This window comes from Saccopteryx leptura, chromosome 5 (assembly GCF_036850995.1).
Source record: "Saccopteryx leptura isolate mSacLep1 chromosome 5, mSacLep1_pri_phased_curated, whole genome shotgun sequence".
Classification (NCBI taxonomy): domain Eukaryota; kingdom Metazoa; phylum Chordata; class Mammalia; order Chiroptera; family Emballonuridae; genus Saccopteryx; species Saccopteryx leptura.
The window spans coordinates 203,839,997-203,859,636 of record NC_089507.1 but is presented as its reverse complement, the minus strand read 5'-3'; the positions used below and the strand labels follow the sequence as shown (position 1 = coordinate 203,859,636).

Here is a 19,640-nt window from a genome sequence, read left to right as displayed (position 1 = left end):
GTTCTGGGCCAAGGTAGCCAGTGCACTCACGGGGGGAAGTGGGGGTGTGGAAAGGTGAGCCGCCCACCCGCCTGGGACCCTCCATCTGCTTTTGATCCCTCCCAGCCTTTGAAGTCACCCCCACCCCCCACCTTCCAGCTGTCATCTCTCAGGCCCCTCCAGCAGCCTCACACTCCCTCAGTGCTCCTCAGCCCCTGGGGACAGGGGTGGTGACAAGGGTAACAAATGGTGCAAGCCGCTGGCAGCAGCCGGCCGAGGAAAAGGCCAGAGGGCGGGGGCTTTCCACTGCCTCTGTCTTCCTGCTCCTCTTGGCCTGGTTCTGAAGCAGCAGCGGGGGTATCGGGGTTTTGCAACAATGCAGCACAGGGGAAGAAAAATTTTTGTAAATGAATCCCATGCCTTTGCCTTCCTGAAAGAGCAGCTAAGTCTTTCTCCTCCCCCCCCAGATTCTGTTAGACTGTCTGATTTCCCTCTGCCCGCCCCTGCCAAGAGGATAAGCTGGTCTCCTATTTCAGGTCATTGTGAGGCGGAGAGAAGGGGGAGACGGGGAGGAAGCCTCCCCCTAAATTGTAAGAGAACTCAACTCTGTCCATCAGGCCACAATAGGAACCAGTGGTTGTCGGATGATCTTCATGGACGTTCCCAGTGTTTGCCGGGAATTCAGGTTTCAAGCCTTTTGTCTGTGTGAATGCTAATAATGTGGGAAGAAGCTACCTTCTATTGAGCATCCACTCGCTCATGCCTTCTCTGGCTTAATCTGTAGGATAACCTGCCAGGAAGGGCACTATTATTTTCTTCATCCTCCTAGGTGAGGCTCAGAGAAGGTCAAGAATGTGCCCAAGATCATACAGCTGGTAGGACACAAAGCTAGAATTTGAGCCCCAGCAGCAGATGACAGAGCCGTGCTCTGACGGTGCTCTGACGGTGCTCTGATGGTGTGGCTTAGTGGACACATTGGAGCTGGAGGGGCCCTGAGTTCAAATTCTGACCCAGTTTTACTTAAAAGCTATGGTTAAGATTACAGACCCTGGAGCCAAACCACCTGGTTGTGAAGCCCAGCTCTGGCACTAACCACCAGGTCACTCTGAACCTCAGTCTCTTCATCTCTTCTGAACTTCCTAGGATTAAATGAGCCAATATATGCCAAGAGCTCTTGGTTCCAGAGTAAGTGCTCTTTAAGTGTTAGCTATTTTGATTTCTATTATCTGTAAAATGAGCACTATAATCTGGGCCACGTTAAGACCTTCAGAGGCCTCAAAACACCAAAGAAATCAGCCTCCCTCCTTCGCGGCCCCATGTAATTTAATAATAAAACAATATGACCCATAAAACACAACACGCATAAAACTCACCCTGTGCTGAAATTTTAAAAGCTTCTTTTCAGATCTTCATGGCAGAGCCGGGTAAGTATTTCTACTCACTAAACAGAAATAATTCGCCTTTCCTGAGTGCCTATGCTTTGCTCAGACCTAAATCTCCGTTTCGTCGGCCTGTTGGGAGACAGAGGGTGGATAATTATCTCTCCCAGGGTGGCTGTGAGAATTAAAGGAGATAATGTAAAAGTGCTCAGAAAAATTGCCTGGCGTGTAATAGGTGCCTGGGAAATGAGAACTATGATTAGAATTTTTGGAAGGGTTTTTCTCACTCTGTTCATATTGCTGTACTTCTGGTTAATGGTTTGCTTCTGCAAGACAGCTGTGCCTCCTGAGCTATAGCAACAAAGAACACAGGTCGGGTTCTTAAATTAAGGTCCTGCTTACTTTGTGAACACAGCATTTCTACTGCTTCTGCTTTGTTAGCGATATTTCTTTATTTGCCTCCGAAGGATGATGTGTTTGAATTGCTGTTAGGTGTGTTTGACTTTTAGATCTTGCATTTCCTGCCGAAGATCTAGGCTCAAGTCAACTGGCTTTATTTCCTTTTGGAGACAATACAATGAGAATTGATTTAGGGAAGGACGGACTTTTTAATTATTATTATATCGTGGTGGATTGATTTTTTTTTATCATTACTGAGTGTTTCTTTCAGTCTCTGTTGTGGTTTTTATTTTCAAGTCAATTTGAAGTGATTTCTACTTTCTCTTAATTCTTAATTTGTATTTGCATCATATGGATTTTTGCATGATTTTGCTTTGAATCTGTGTATCATATTTAAAATTACATTTAAAAGTCTCTCATACTAATTACGGTCGTAGAATCGTAATTGATTCTGTTTACATTTCATGTGATTCTTGTACTGTAATGTGTATTAAATGTTGACATCTAATACAATTATTGATAACATTGAGTTTAAATTTATCACTTTATTTTTTTTAATTTGTTTCATCTCATCTGTGTTTTTTTTCCTTTCTACCTTCCTTTGGATTAATCAGGTATTTTTATTATTCCATTTTCTCCACTATTAGCTTGTTAGTAGCCATTTTTTAATTATAATCTTTTAAGTAGTTACCCTTGACATTATAGCATGCATCCTTGGTAGATCCTCAACTTACTATAATTTTATCACATCCAGGAAAATGCAAGCTCCTTAGGACAAGTTAACTTTGTTTATCCTCCTCCCACTCACATTTTCCACCTTTTATGTTGTTCTCCATTCCTTGATGAGTTTTCCTGCTTCCAGAACATTCTTTTGTACTGTGAGTCTACTGGTGGCAAGTAATCTCTTTTTTTTTTTTAAATAAATTTTTATTAATGTTAATGGGATGACATTAATAAATCAGGGTACATATATTCAAAGAAAACATGTCTAGGTTATCTTGTCATTAAATTATGTTGCATAACCCTCGCCCAGAGTCAGATTGTCCTCCATCACCCTCTATCTAGTTCTCTGTGCCCCTCCCCCTCCCCCTAACTCTCTCCCTCCCTCCCTCCTGCATCCTCCCTCTCCCCACCCCTGGTAACCACCACACTCTTGTCCATGTCTCTTAGTCTCGTTTTTATGTTCCACCAATGTATGGAATCATGTAGTTCTTGTTTTTTTCTGATTTACTTATTTCACTCCGTATAATGTTATCAAGATCCCACCATTTTGCGGTAAATGATCCGATGTCATCATTTCTTATGGCTGAGTAGTATTCCATAGTGTATATGTGCCACATTTTCTTTATCCAGTCTTCTATTGAAGGGCTTTTTGGTTGTTTCCATGTCCTGGCCACTGTGAACAATGCTGCAATGAACATGGGGCTACATGTGTCTTTACGTATCAATGTTTCTGAGGTTTTGGGGTATATACCCAGTAGAGGGATTGCTGGGTCATAAGGTAGTTCTATTTGCAGTTTTTTGAGGAACCACCATAGGCAAGTAATCTCAATATTGATTTTATCATTTTTTGAAGGATTTCCTTGCTAGCCTAAAATTTTACATTGTCAGATGAGATTTCTTTTTTTTCCCTGATATCCATCGTTTCTGTTGAGAAGTCTTATTACTCCTGCTTTAAAGTGACTTTTTTATTCCATTAGCCTGATATCTCTCATCAGTCTTGGAAATGTTTCTGTCACTTTCTCCTTAAATATTGTTTCTGACTTGTTCTCTCTCCCCTCCCCTTCTATGGCTTCTAATATGTATGTGTTAGACCTTCTCTCCATATCTCCAGGTTGCTTTTATGCTTTAAAAAAAACACAAAACTATTTTCTAACCTTTTTTCTGAGATTTGTCTACTGACTTATCTTCTGGTTCATTAAGTTTTTCTTCTGCTTGTTCAAGCTGTGGTTCAACTACTCTTTTGAGTTCTACATTTTAATTATTGTATTTTCAGTTTTAGAATTCCCATTAGATTTCCTTTTAACATAGTTCTCTAGTAGCATTCTGCACCTTAAATCCATTTTCTGTGTGTGTGTGTGACAGAGACAGAGAGAGGGACAGATAGGGACAGACAGATAGGAAGGGAGAGAGATAAGAAGCATCAATTCTTTGTTGCAGCACCTTAGTTGTTCATTGATTGCTTTCTCATATGTGCCCTTACCAGGGGGCTACAGCAGACCGAGTGACCCTTGCTCAAGCCAGCGACCTTGGGTCCAAGCTGGTGAGCCTTGCTCAAATAGATGAGCCTGTGCTCAAGCCAGTGACCTCAGGGTTTCGAACCTGAGTCCTCCGCATTCCAGTCTGACACTTTACCCACTGCGCCACCACCTGGTCAGGCTTAAATCCATTTTCTTGATCATATAATTGAAGTTGTTGAGGAGTCTGTGTCTGATATTCCCAATATCTGAATCTTAAGGCCCTGGCCAGTTGGCTCAGTGGTAGAGCATTGGCCTGGCATGCAGGAGTCCCGGGTTCAATTCCTGGCCAGGGCACACAGGAGAAGCACCCATCTGCTTCTCCACCCCTCCCCCTCTCCTTCCTCTCTGTCTCTCTCTTCCCCTCCCGCAGCCGAGGCTCCATTGGAGCAAAGTTGGCCTGGGAGCTGAGGATGGCTCCATGGCCTCTGCCTCAGGCGCTAGAATGGCCCTGGTTGCAACAGAGCAACGCCCTGGATGGGCGGAGCATCACCCCCTGGTGGGCATGCCGGGTGGATCCCGGTTGGGCGCATGCGGGAGTCTGTCTGCCTTCCCGTTTCCAACTTCAGAAATATACAAAAAATAAAAACAAAATAAAAAATAATAATAATATCTGAATCTTAGATGGGTTGGGATTTTTGTCTCGGTTTTTGATCATTCGTTCTTGCCTTCTTGCATGCCTGGTAATTCTTTATTAAATGCTAAACACTGTGTATAAAAAGTTATGGTGTCTTTGGAAGATGACACCTTCCTCAAGAGCAACGTTAGCTCTGGTGGGTGGATAGTAGGAGGCAAAGCACTTTGATCCAATAAGGGGTTAAAATGACTCAAGGCAGGATGGCTTTGGTTTGCCCTGACTCCAGAGGAGTACCCTTCAGGGGTGTCAATTAAAAGTCTGGTATGCGTTCACTGAAAAATAAAATTTTCTTACAAATTGAAAAATAAAAGCCTGGTGTGTTTACCAAGGCCTCTCATCCTTGATGGGCCATGAACTCCAAAATTTGCCTCTGTAGTTCTGGGAGATTGCCAAAGGCTTTGCTTCGTTTCTTGCCTTCTTAGCTACCCCTTTCTGCTTGGCTTCTCTGCCTCTCACTCCACCCGGCTTAGGTATCAGCAAATGCCTCCAAGGTAGTGACTGTCAACAATGTTAGGCTCACTCCTCCATTGTTCTCCTGTCCCTAGGATCTCTGCTAGCCGCCTTAGTTTAGTCGCTCAGAACGCCAGTTTTTGTCTCCCCGGCCCAATGAGACTGGAAGACTCTGTAAGCCTCTGCTTTTTTCCTCCCGGCTTATATATTGGCACATGTCTTACAAGGAAAAGTGATAGAGGTCAGACTTAGTTCATTTCTCATCTCTCTGGGATCTCGGCCCCTCAAGACCTGCCTTGGTTGTCCTCCAATGCCTTAAAACCATGTTTCGTAGCTTTTGTTTTTGATTGTGTACTAAGATTGAATCAAAAAAAATTACAAACTATCCCGGCATATCTCGGGGATAAATTCAGTTAAAGAGTTTAATACCTATTAGGGGGAAATGGCTTATTTTCATTTTCTCCTATATTGGATAAAATGCAAGTTTAAATCATACTAAAGTGGAAAACTGCAGCTGAATTAAAGACTTAAATATGAACGGTAAAATTCCAAGTCAATATAGCTTAAAACGTAGACAAAGTTTCATATATCTCAGGGTTAGGGAAAGAATTTTTACATTTAAATTAAAAAGAAGTTATTGGGCAAATATATAAGAATTTTTTTTTATTCTCTAAGACACCGTAAATAAAGAAAACAGAAAATGAAAGATTAAGAAAGGAAACTTACAATATCTAAAACCGGCAGTGAACCAGTACCTAGATTCTACAAGGCACAGCAGCAGACCAACATAAAAAAAAAAAAAAAGAGAAAGAAACTGCAGTAGAAAAATAGGCAAGGATAAAAGATATAAATAGACAATCCTCTGAAACTCATATGCCCCATAATTATGAGAATACATGCTCAAACTCACTAGTAATCATAGAAATGCAAATTAAAACAACTATGAGATATCATTTGCTACCCATCAGCTTGGCAAAAATTAAAAAGATGGACAATGCCAAGTGTTAGCAAGAATTTATGAAACTAAAATGCTTCTGGTGGGAACCTAGATTAGCACAGAAATTATGAAGAACAGTCTGCTAGGACTTGGTGGACTTCAGTTCACATACAGCCAATGACGCGGAAATTCTCCTTGAATATATATGTATATGAGCCCTGAGATACGCTGGGATATATATATTCATTTCAAGAATATATGTGGCCTAGCGTGCGGAGGACCCGGGTTCGATTCCCGGCCAGGGCACACAGGGGAAGCGCCCATTTGCTTCTCCACCCCTCCGCCACACTTTCCTCTCTGTCTCTCTCTTCCCCTCCCGCAGCCGAGGCTCCATTGGAGCAAAGATGGCCCGGGTGCTGGGGATGGCTCTGTGGCCTCTGCCTCAGGCGCTAGAGTGGCTCTGGTCGCAACATGGCGACGCCCAGGATGGGCAGAGCATCGCCCCCTGGTGGGCAGAGCATCACCCCATGGTGGGCGTGCCGGGTGGATCCTGGTCGGGCGCATGCGGGGAGTCTGTCTGACTGTCTCTCCCTGTTTCCAGCTTCAGAAAAATGAAAAAAAAAAATAAAAGAATATATGCATGTATTTATAGACACATAAAACATATACATAAATGTTTTATTATTTTATTCGTGTTTTAATATGTTTAAATGTTTATTATATTTAAATGAAGATGTCCGTTGCAGCATTGTTTATGGTGGCTGAGAGATGAAGGCTTCCTAGATGTTCATCACTAAGGGAAGGCATACATACAATACAGGGGGTGCACAGCATGGAATTCTAGCCACAGGCTGGATAATCATCCAGCAATATGTATACATTTTAAAATCATAGTGCATACTAAAGAGAGGGAGAGTCTAATAAACAGAACGAGATTTCATATACAACACTATTCATGCAAATTAAATTACTTCACACACAAAACAACAGGACATCATTTAAAGAAACATATTTAATGCATTCGAGTCATTGTCTAATAAGGCGAGGGTGGATAAATGAGGACAAATAAGAATGTTTAAAAGTCTGGTTGAAAGAAGCTAATTACTCAGTTCTAGATTTCCTCCCGCCCGCCTTCCCAGTCCCTCTCCTCCTCCATCCCTTCCCTCCTCCCATCCTCCAACAGATGTCAATTAGATGACAGAACCGGCAAGATTTTGTGTCCATGCTGCAGGGGGAAGTGGAGACGATTTCCATGTTGCCTGGCCTGCAAGGGTATTAGGCAAGGGGTGAACGCACCAAGAGCTTTAGCAGCTATGCTCTGTCCCAGGGTCAAAACTCACAAACACATTCCTGCTCTGCTGTAATGTCAACAGATGCTGTTTGGTGTGCTAAGAACTCTTGAGGATGACAGCAACACTCAGTAAAATAAACACGCTATGTGACTAAGGCCAGAAGTGCCACATTGCTGTTTCTTTCCTTGTCAGGTTTTCCTGATGATACAATATGATGGTTTCTCAATCGAAAAGGCCTATAGAGACCAGGAGGAAATATATTGGAAAATGAGGGTCAAGTGTCAGACACTAGGGAGGGGTGGGGACTGTGGCAAACTGGAGTCCACACGCCTTGACTAAATTGGTCTGCCACTACTTAGCTCCAGTTCCTTGTTGTCATGCAGAAATGTGGCACTGTTCTTTCCTTTTCAAAAGAAACTGAAAATCTAGGTTTTTGTGTGACATTGCTTTATCAAAAATATTGGCAACGACTTCAAATATTTTTAAACGCTGAGGATGCATTTTGTTTTTAACCAGATTCAGACCTTTAGCTAACAATGTGCTGCTTCTAATATCCATACTCATAGCATCTGGATATTTAGAGACCAGGGTTTTTGTGTGGGGGGGTTTACATCACTGTTTATTTTTTAACTTGAATTTTTCATACACCTAAAACGATGAGGAAATGAGTTTGGATAAAAAGCAAATTTCTGGCCCTTACTGTCAGATAATAGGTTCAACATCTGCTATTTGCTGAGATCCATGTAATATGTTTGATGTGTGAAAAGAACAAGACTCCTAGCTGGGCCTCTCTCCTGGGGTGTCTGTGGCATTTGGGGAACAAGAAAACAGGCACATGGTATGCGGGCATACCTGGGAATAGTTAAGAACCACATGCAAATCAGCTAATGTAAAGATGTAAGCAGTACAAACTGATTTGCATGGAATTCTTTTATCAGATTAAAAGTATATATAAAGTGCCTGACCAGGTGGTGGCGCAGTGGATAGAGCGTCGGACTGGGATGCAGAGGACCCAGGTTCGAGACCCCGAGGTCGCCAGCTTGAGCGCGGGCTCATCTGGTTTGAGCAAAGCTCACCAGCTTGGACCCAAGGTCCCTGGCTCAAGCAAGGGGTTACTCGGTCTGCTATAGCCCCCAGTCAAGGCACATATGAGAAAGTAATCAGTGAACAACTAAGGTATCACAACAAAAAACTAATGATTGATGCTTCTCATCTCTCTGTTCCTGTCTGTCTGTCCCTGTCTATCCCTCTCTCTGACTCTCTCTCTGTCTCTGTAAAAGAATAAAAAAATAAAAGTATATATAAAGTATTTTCTATGTGTAAGTCCTGGAATAACTGACCTTTTTCTTTTTTAAAAAATGAAGTGTTTCAGGCACACAAAGATATATAGTAACCACATAACAGTGGTGTACCCATCACCCTGTTTACAAACAGAAACCGGCCAGATATTAAGTATTTCAACGTTGTGGGTCTGGGTCTCCGGCACACTTACTCAGTAGTTGCAGCGTGAACGGAACATGGACAATTCAGTAAACCAATCGGCAGAGCTGTGCTCCCAAAAGATTTTACGTATGGACCCTGACATTTGAATTTTACATAATTTTCACGTGTCGCAAAATGTTATTCTTCTTTCGATTTTTTTTTCTTCAACCATTTAAAAATGTGAAAGGCATTCTTAGCTCATGGGTCACACAGAAAGAAATGGCAGGCTGGGTACGGATGAGCCGCCACAGTCAGTGTCAACCCCTGAACTAAAATGTTACACGCACAGTTGAAACCCCCAGGGTACCACTTCCCAAATTGCCTCTCCCTACTATTCCCAGAGTTAACCCCTGTCCCGAAATTGGTGTTTACCATTCCTCCATATACTATTATATTTTGACCGCATGTGTCTGTATCCCTAAACGGCATATAGTATTGGTTTCTGTCTTTTGCGCTGGGTAGAAGTGATATCATACCTTGGGGATGCTTCTGTCTCTTGACTCAGGACCTTGCTTGGCAATCTGTCTGTTGTGCTGTGTGGCGCTTCCTTCGGTCCTTTGCACTGCATATTGTATTCTATTATGTGAGCATACTGACTCCTTATTCGTTCCTGCCTTAGTGAATGGGCAATTAGGGCGCTAGCTACTAAGCCCTTTCTTTACATGCATCATCTCTTCCCATCTCACCGTCACCTTCTCAGGGAGGGACTTGGATAATCCCTGTTGTCCGGATGAGAACACGCTTGACCTAGAGCAGTTGGGTAACTTGCTCAAGGTGGTGAGTAGTGACGCTGGAATTTGAATCCACAACCCTTTCATGATGAAATCTGGGTTTGTAACCACATATCCATCAATCAGTACATTGTGTTTATTAACACAATGACAGCGGATCCTGACCTTGAATACTGATGAGCAGTCAATAAATGTAGCCTTTCTCTGAGGACAACTTGAATCAGTGTCAAACGTGGCTGATTGTAGTTCAGTCCTTTGTAAACTGCCATGTACGATGTTCTGCACATTAACCAGAAACCTCATTTCCTAACCACGGTGGGTCAGAATTTGGGAGGAACAAGTACTGACATAGTGCCAGAGTTGGAAAAGTTTTCAATAAAAAATGAGAACGACCCACAAGGCTTGTCCCTATCCTTCCCTACCCCCCCCCCCATAACATTTTGTCAAAATTGGGAGTGATTCAGGCGCTAGTGTAGTCTTTCTTGGGAGGGACCACAGAGATGGGCTGTGAGTTTTGCTGCCTAGAGGGACTTAAATATCAATGATGTCTTTTGAGCCTTTCTCCGTCTGAACAAGTCACACTCTGTAATGCCGTGTTCATTTTTAGTCCTTCCTCTTAACTACAGTCAACTCCGACTTCTCCCCGTGACTCTCTGGCTTTGGGGAACCTAAATTCAAGCACTCTCTCCTTACCTGTTTCTCCCTTCCTCTTCCAGGAAGTCCCCCAGGATCACTCCAGCTCATTCAGATGGCATTGAAAAGAGACCAAAATATAATTTTTCTAATGGCAAAATACAGTCAGAAGGAGGGAAAAGTTTTAATCAAGTGGGTGTATTCTCCGGAGGGGAGCAAGCACTTCATTCCAATTCCTCATCTCCCTTTGATAGGAAGTTCAGTGAATTTTTTATTATGTAGAATTTATAAGACGGCTGGGTTTTAGGTAATCAGCTTTCACATTTATACTCTCAGGGAAAGGAACAGAAATCATTAGCAAGCATGCATAATTATGGAATAAATTATATTTCCCTTTGTTTTCTTTCAGGTACAAGGAAATGCTAGAACTAGTGATCTCACCCAGCCTTACTGTAAACAGCACCTGTCTGGGTAAACTGAAGCTCACTGCTGACGCCGATGTCCGGACTCTGAGTGGCATAGAAGGTAGGCCTCCTGGCGCGAGCTCTGGGGGACTGGAGGCGGTCCCCGCTCGCCCCACGGAATATATAGTAAGGGGCTCACGGCTTTAGACACCCCTCTTTTCTAAAGTACTGCTCTGATGACAGTTTCTCCTGCGGTCGGTCGTTTAGATTAGATTGTTGCCTCTGGACCAAAACCTTAGCATACGTTGCTGACAATGTTGTCTAGTCATTCGAGGTGACAGGGTGCTCATTTGTGGTCTGAACATCCTATCTTGGTCTCCAGTTCCAAGAAACGCTGACACTCCCACAGGTGGTAGTTTCGGCTGTGCTCGGGTCTGGCCCTGGGTCTCGGCTCCGTCCCTCAGCGCTCTCCCGCCCGTCCTGGCGTCCAAGCAGGTGTCGTGGGCAGAAAAGGTTTGATGTCCGGACAAGGATCCATCTGCCTTTTGCTTTCAGGTCGGGTTGGAGTTAAGGAAGCAGAGGAGAGTTAAGCTGTTTCTTAAATTATTTGGCAAATGATGCGGCTGGACTAGTTTTTACTAGAACAATTCCAGCTATTGTTTGCTTGTTTGGGTCTGTCAGCCTTCCTGGTAGAGCTGGAGTTAACAAAAGGTATTAAGCTCTCCTGCTTAACCATTGGGCTTAACCCTTTATTGGACCCGCTTTGGGATTTGCTGCTGGTTGTTCTGGGATACCTCCCCTCCCCCCCGCTGTCTCTCCTTCACAATCTGTATCTGATGCCAGCTCATGGCACACAAATGCTGCGTAACTGTTGTGAAAACCCAAAGCCATGTGTGTCTGGTCGCATATAACATCACAAAGAGTTTGCTTTTAAGCAACTCCCGGCTTCTGGGAATAATTATTAATGTCACAAGACAGTGACATTTCCTTTACATGCCGGTAAATGAAGCTGGAACAACCGGGCACTGAGTGCTACCGAGAGGGGCTGGGCTCCCATGCCCAAACTGCACGGTGGAGAACACACCCTCATTCTTCCCGGCACTTAGGAGCATGCGAGCACACTACCCTGGGCTCTTGGAAAATTTGAGAAGAGGTATTGAGCCCTGTTCCAAACCAGTCACCCTTTTCTTTCTATAGAGGCACAAGTCACCTAAGACCGGCTTGATGTCAGAGCCAGCAGGGTTGGGACAAGGCACAGACTGCCGAGGGAGGAAGATCCAAGTCTGAGTCCCAGCTCCGCTGCCAACCAGCCCAGTGATCTTGGGGCCAGTTGTTGAACCTTTCTGTGCCTCCATTTTCTCACCTGTCAAATGGGGGCATAACTGTGACCCACTTCACAGGGTGCTTATTGCAAGGATTAAATGAGAGAATGTTCTGTAAAGTGCCTGGCACACTTTAGGGGCATGGCGCAATCGTTAAACTTATCATTCCATTGTCTCTGTTCTCTGAATCAAATAACCACAGTGAGTTCAAAGCCACGGTTGCAAACTGGCCAGCTCACAGCCAAGCCTGACTCTCAGGCCTGCCTTTGTTTGGATTACTCCATGTTTTACATAAAAGTTGTAAACCTTGGGACAGTTCAGATGAAAAGCTAGATTTCTAGTTTCTCTTGAAATGCTGGCTGCTTTGGCAACTCCGGGCCCATGTTCCTGCCTGGCTGCCACTAGTGGGAGCCTAGGGGCAGCTGTCCCTTCGATGAGTCCCCTGCCTGCGTCTTTAATTTTTGTGAGCACATACACTGTGCCAGGCACTGTGCAAAGTGATGTGAGTCTAGATGAATTGTCCCCCTCCTCCATCACCACGAGAGCGAACATCCGGGCATGTGCCCACAGTAATGTCTCAGCTCATGCAATCCCAACTCTAGGAAGCGGATACTGTTATTAGCCTCCTTCTACATACGAGGAAAGGGGGCCGCAGGGAAGTTAGGCAGCTTGATTAAGATGTCACAGTTAAGTGACCTCCACTATTAAACCTTGGTAGTATTAAACCTCCAAAGTCCGTTTTCCTAGCAGTACGCTGTATTGTTTCTCATGTAATTGCCATACTCCCGGTAGGCTATGAGCCCATTTTACAGGTGTGGAAGTTGAGGTGTGGTGGAGTTAAGTAACCAGCTTTAAAGTCGCACAACTACGGGTGGGGCCAGGAACCCAAACCCAGGCACGTCGACTCCAGAGTCCCCACTTCTAAAGTTAGTAATCAAGTTGTCAAGCTCTGGAAAGTTTCCAGACCCCAGAAGCCCATCCTCACAACAGCAGCACCCACAAACACCATCTGTTGCCTTATTGTGACTTGGAGCTGCCTCTGCCCTTCCCGCTGCTCTGGAGCAAGCTCTCTGCCAAGGCAGAGGCCATGGGGGTGGAAGCAATGGGGCAGAGAGGGGCGGCTCCCAAACTCTAAGCCAGCAGGGCCCAGGGGTCAGGTTACACACACACACACACACACACACACACACACACACACACACACGCGTCTTTCTCTTGACAGGGGTGTGAGCCCTGGGACTCCATAGGGCATATTCCATCCTAGCTGTGGCCTCAGGTGCCAGACGGGCTGCTCTGCTTGCTCTTCCTCCCTGACCTCCTCGTCTCCCTCCTCCCGGGCCCTTCCTCCTGTCTCGGGGTCCTATGGAGTGACACAGCTCCAAGGGCCCCAGGGAGGCATGAGCCACAAGACCTACACTCGGGGGGACTCTGCAGAGAACAGGGAGCCCAGGCGCCCCCACCAGTGGCTCCTAGTACATTCACCTCCATCTCATTCCAGCTGTGGGTCCCTGGGCTTGTGGCCTGATCTCTTTGGGATTCACTTGCCTTATCTGTTAAATGGGAATAACGATCTCATGAAATGAATGAAGCATAGAGAGGACTTAGTGTTTTTAAAAATGACAGATATAAACTCCTTACCCCTGGCCACCAGGTTCTACGTAGGCTTTCCCAGCCTTCCCATCTCGTCTCGTCTCCCGTCCCCTCGGCTCACGGGGCTCAGCCCCTGGCCTGTGTCCTTTGCTCTAACTCACAAGCGTGATTCTGCCCTCAGAGCCTTTGCACTTGCTGTGTCCTCGGCCTGGACAAGTCTTCCCCCAACTTGCAGGGCCGTCCGTCCCTCTATCCTTCAGTTCTCATCAGAAAGGTCTTTTTTTATCAGAAGTAACTGTTCATCCAGTCATTCAAAAGGTGTTTACTCAGCCACGTGCCCAGTGTTGTTTAAGGGCAAGGAAGAAAGCCTTGTCCCTAGAGTCTGCTCTAGGGTGCTGTCAGGGCAAGAGACTGACCATAACAGTAAAGAAACAAAATATGTCACATGTTGAATGTTGATATATACTATGGGGTGGGAGTGGGGTTCCAGTGTTTGTCAGGGTGGCTAGGAAAGGTGTCACTGGGAAGGTAACGCCTGAGTAAGGACCTGAAGGAGATGAGGGAAGGCACTCTGGGGGGGACATGAAAGAAGACCTTATGAGCAGTAGAAGCAGCAAGTGCAAAGGCCCTGGGGCAGCATGTTCCCAGAGTCCTTAGGAGCTATAAGGAGGGTAGTGTGGCTGCAGCTCAGTGAGCAAGGGGACCGTGGGGAAAACAAGGTCACAGAGATAACCAGGGTCAGACCATGTCGGACTTTGTGACCTATTGGGAAGACCTTGGTTTCTACCCTGAGTGAAATGGAAGCCTGGGAGGGTTTGGAGCAGGTGAGTTGTGATCTGATTTACATATTGACAGGATCCTTCAGACTACATGTAATAAGGAGTAGGGACGGAATGGCAGCCCAGAGTCCCGAGAGGAAGGCGTTACAGTAACCTAGTGAGAAGTGATTGTGGCTTGGACGGAGTGATAGCGATGGAGTGGTGAGACCCGGTCAGATTCTGAGCCAGTTTTGAGGGGCAGCCAACAGAACACCCATCCATGCTGTTTCATGTCCTGTTTTATTTTCTTCCTATTCCTACTCTCTATCAGAAGTTACATATCCACTGTTATTTGTCTGCCTCTCCTAGAGTATGAGTTCTCAGAGGGCAGACCTTGTCTACTTTAGTTGCCTCTGTATCCCCACTGCTGAGAACAGGGTATGACACACAGTAGGTGCTTAAGAAGTATTTGTCAAATGAATGAAGACAGAAGACACGGGCTGAATGCAAGACTATAGGACTAAATGATTGCTCCCCTCTGTAAGCCCCTGGGGGTTACACACCTCACAGCCTTTGCACACGCTGTGCCCCCTGCGGGGTTGCCCAACTTTCCACATTTTTAAAGGCGAATCAATTTCTAGAGGTGGATCTGCAGCCTTGATTTCTAGAAGGCTCCCTCCCCCTTCAGTTCTGCCTTACAAACTCCCCCTTATCCAGCAACGCCTCTGCCTCCCGGGCCCCTCCACAGAGAGAGTTGGTAGTGTCCCTTTTGTTCCTTTGTTTCTCTAATCATGTAGACAGCAGACTGTTTGGTATACCTACTGTGTTAGAGGCACTGGGGACCCCGTGGAGATCCAAGTCCGTCCACTGCCCGCCTTCGGGGACTTTGTATGGTAACCGTCCCTCTGCTCCCAACAATCCCTTCCCACGTGGGGGCTCAGTCAGGCCACCTGTGGATCCCAGCCCTGTCCTCAGCTCTTTGTGAACCTGGACAAATCTCTACTCTTCTCTGAGCCTCAGTCTCCCCTCTAAATAATGAAGGTTTGTTTGGTAAATTGTCCCCAAAAGCCCGCCGTGGGTCAGGCCCTGGAATGGGCGCAGGGAGTATCACAGTGAACAGGACAGACACGCCCCCGCTCCCAGACTGTGGCGGCAGGTGCTGAGTTTTTTCTTAACAATTAAGGGATTTCAGATGGTGGGAATGTCTATGAACAATAAAGCAGGAAGGAATGTGAGAGAGAGAGTGGCCTGCCTGAAAACACTGAGCAGAGGTAAGCTGCCTGTCTCTCCCTCTTTAATGTGCGTCGACTCACCTGGGGACCTCGTTACACTGCAGGCTCTGACCCAGCCTGAGCGTCTGCGTATCTAACAAGCTCCCAGGTGATGCCGAGGCTCCTGGCCCACCAGCCACTCTGAGTAGCAAGGCGCTAGCTCTGTGGTTCCACAAATCCTCTTGTGCATCAAAATCGCCCTGGAAATTCTGCTAGCACACGGATTGCAAGGCCCCACTCCCAGCCTCTCTGATTCGATACAAGTTTGCGCAGGAACCCCGAGAATCGGCCTTTCGAACAAGTCCCAGGTATGTTGACGCTGCTGGGCTTTAAAACTGCCCACACATTGGAATCTCCTGGGAAGTTAAAAAAAAATTTGATGTTCATGTCCAGATCCCATCCTCTCATTGGTCAGAAGTGTCACCCAGGCAACAGGATATTTTAAAAAGCTCTCCAGATGAGCTTATTGTACACCCAAGGTTGAGAGCTGTTGTCCTAAATGCTGAATTCCTCCAAGACCAAAGACAATTTTTTATCCCTATATATATATATACTTAAAAATCTGTTCCAAATGTGTACATAACTTCGTGCCTAGCTCCTGTTAGGCCGCTAAAAATTATTTATGGGTAAGTGGGTGCAGGGATAGGTAAATGGATGGAAGGATGGATGAACGGGGTGGGTGGATGGAGAAGTAGGTGGATGGATACAGAGCAGTCTTGAGGAATCACAGAGAGCTTCAGGCTGATATCGGCTTTGAATCCTTAGTCCAGTTTCCTTTACTTCCCCCCCCCACCTCCTTTTCCAAGTCTGTGAAGTACAGATTAATACCCAAGGTGCTAGCAGAATTTCCAGGGCGATTTTGATGCACAAGAGGATTTGTGGAACCACAGAGCCAGCACCTTGCTATTCAGAGTGGCTGGTGGGCCAGAAGCCTCGGCATCGCCTGGGAGCTTGTTAGATATGCAGACGCTCAGGCTGAACCAGAGCCTCCTCGTCTGGTTCTTAAGGAGAATAAAGAAGATAAGACCCTTGCAGGTTAGCACAGTGCCTGCCTCACCTGCAGGGGCCACTTGCAAAATCATAGCTGTCCTTCACTACCATTCAAGGGAAAACTGGATCTGCATGTATCCCATCTTCTGGAAGGATGGAGGAAAGTTGGAGAACTAAGAAAATAAAGCTGAATAGAGAAATTCTTTTTCTTTTAAAATGCAAATTTACGTGGCCCCGGTCAATTAGCTCAGTCGGTTAGACAGTCATCCCAAAACACCCAGGTTGCAGGTTCCATCCCCAGTCACGGCACAAACGGGAAGCGACCGATGAATGCACAGCTAAGTGGAACAACAAGTGAATGCTCCCCACTCCTCTCTCTCTCTCTCTAAAATCAATTTTTAAAAAATTTTAAATGCAAATGCATTTTGCAAAAACCAAAGCTGTAATCTCATTAAGTGTTTCGAGAGACGAAGCCACCACCCTATGAACAAGCTGGGCTGTCATCTTCTCAGACTTCCTGACGTGATCTAATTGTGTTTCAGTCTCATCGGTTCCAGCCTGGGGCTGGCAGATTTCAATTCATTTCACCCTCACCCGCTTTAGCTGTGCAGAGCTTTGCCCGGGTCCTCACCTGGGCAGCCACAGGTCACGTTCAGCTTTGCCGCCTCTCAGCCTTTCTCAGGGGGCTTCCTGGGGGAGCTGGCCCCTGGAACGACCCCTATCTGCACGGAACAGAATTGGTTTCGTGTTAAGGAAATTACCAAGCCCCTCTTTATGAAAAAAGGACACAGAGTATTAAGAGTTACCTAATGCTGTCCGTGGGTAAAGGACTTTCACTTACTGGGGTGCCTCACAAACCTCACACCTTCTCAGGCTACTTTCTCTGCCATATATTCATACTGTCACTTGCTTACTCGTTTTTCTTTGAAATGATTCCCTTTCAATACATCCATTTTAAAAGGATGGCTTAAGACCAGTTCCAGAAATGAAAAGTTATGACTCTGATAAGTCTTCTTATGATTCAAATATGCAGTAAAAGAAATTTGTGATGATTTAAATAGAACAAATATTTTTCTATCCCCTTAAATCCCCACACTCTGGGATATGCTGGCCTCATTCCTCTCAGTCCTCAGGAATACCCCCCCACGATGGACAGATGACTTGTTCACTGTCACATGGTCACTCAATGTGAATCGAAATCGGGGTGCTCACTTCTGGACTTTTAATACAGTGATCCCTCCTGCTGTCCCTGTCCCTGATCTGGGAGCAATTTACACCACCCACACGAGGGAGGTGAGCTGACACAGTTTATAGACGTGCCTTTTTATCGCGAAGACCTGCCTCAAAATATCTCCCTGGAAATTGTCTCATCTCACAGTGATCAGCTAGAAGCAGCCCCTGGGGTCCAATTAGACATCATAATAGTGGTTGCTGCTTTCAGAATCATTAGCTTCTTAATCCTCCCAGTGAGAGGTAAAAAAAAAAAAAAAGTGTGAACATTCAAATTGGGCTCCCAGATTTAAGCGGCTTAAGCAAGAGCCCCAGGAGAATGGAAAGCTAATAATGGCTGCTGCACCGTTTGGCAGATACCTGCCTGTGAAATCCTTGCAGTAACACTTCGGGAATGAGCTGTTGCCCCATTTTGCAGATGTGGAAAAGGAGGCTTAGAGAAAGAAGGGACGGGCTCAGAGTCAGATAGTTCTGTTGCAGCCGAGTTAGGATTTCAGTTTGGGTCTGACCCCTTCTGCGCACATACCTTCCGCAGAAGGAATATTAAGTTAACAGATGCCGAGATTTGGGCTGTAGATCTAGCCCACAGTAGGTGCATAATAAACATCTGCTGAATGCATGAATGAATGAACAGAGCAGACGTGTCCTTGGACAGGTTACTTCACACAATCACCTGCACACACAATTACACGTAAGTGTGCACTTAAGCACACAAATCCCAGCTTTTTTAGTTTCCTCATATTAAAATCGGATCTTTACCTTGATCAATTAGATGAATTTTTTGGCCCTAGTATGTGTTTGAGGGTGTAACTCCCAGCATGGACATTTATTTTTACAAACTCAGAATTGTGGTCCTTTGTTCTAATCTGCAGGTCTTTATTAGCTCGTGATCTAAGCTCTCTCACTACGCGGAATGTTAGCTCGTGATCTAAGCTCTCTCACTACGCGGAATGTGGCTTCGGGCCGGCTGTGTCAGCATCACCCGGGAGCTCCTTGCCTTGCAGAACTGGAGTCTGCACTTTAACACAGTCCCCAGGCCGAGCCGGTGCACATTAAGGTTCCTGGTGCAATAATTAGAATTAAGTACTGATTTGTGTACTTTTTGCTTGCCAATCATCTCCCTGCCAAACAGGGAGGGTTCTTGAGGGTAGGGACCCTGACTACGTTTGCTCACTCCTGGAACCCAGTTCCTAACGTATGCCCAACACGTGGTAGGCAATGAATGAATGAATGAATGGATGAATGAATGAATGAGCTCCTCCCAGGGGCTCTGGCCAGCCATTGAGCTCCTCCCTTCATCCTTAGGAAGCTGAGGAGGAAGAAGAGGTGTAGAGTTTTAAATTCAGAAGTAAATGGACGTGAAACAATTAAGTACATAGAAGAAGACATAGGTACTAAACTCATGGACCTGGGTTTTAAAGAGCATTTTATGAATTTGACTCCAAAGGCAAGAGAAGTGAAGGCAAAAATTAATGAATGGGACTACATCAGACTAAGAAGTTTTTGCTCAGCAAGAGAAACTGATAACAAAATAAACAGACAGCCAACTAAATGGGAAATGATATTTTCAAACAACAGCTCAGATAAAGGCCTAATATTCAAAATATACAAAGAACTCATAAAACTCAACAACAAACAATCCAATAAAAAAATGGGAAGAGGACATGAACAGACACTTCTCCCAGGAAGAAATACAGATGGCCAACAGATATATGAAAAGATGCTCATCTTCTTTAGTTATTAGAGAAATGCAAATCAAAACTGCAATGAGATACCACCTCACACCTGTTAGATTAGCTATTATTAACAAGACAGGTAATAGCAAATGTTGGAGAGGCTGTGGAGAAAAAGGAACCCTCATACACTGTTGGTGGGAATGTAAAGTAATACAACCATTATGGAAGAAAGTATGGTGGTTC

General features: G+C 45.3%; 2 protein-coding genes across 3 annotated transcripts in view; both read left to right on the top strand.

The window, feature by feature from the left end:
• SLC2A10 (solute carrier family 2 member 10) overlaps window positions 1-8,341 on the top strand; it is a 170,632-nt gene extending 162,291 nt beyond the window's left edge. The window contains exon 6 of the transcript XR_010751762.1: window positions 8,268-8,341. The gene's annotated coding sequence lies outside the window, so the exon portion shown is untranslated. The remainder of the gene's footprint in view (window positions 1-8,267) is intronic.
• EYA2 (EYA transcriptional coactivator and phosphatase 2) overlaps window positions 1-19,640 on the top strand; it is a 200,504-nt gene that overhangs the window by 63,880 nt on the left and 116,984 nt on the right. For both annotated transcript variants that reach the window (XM_066387608.1, XM_066387607.1), the window contains exon 2: window positions 10,566-10,681. In XM_066387608.1, the coding sequence (XP_066243705.1) occupies window positions 10,576-10,681 (106 nt within the window). In that variant the 5' untranslated portion in view covers window positions 10,566-10,575. The remainder of the gene's footprint in view (window positions 1-10,565; window positions 10,682-19,640) is intronic.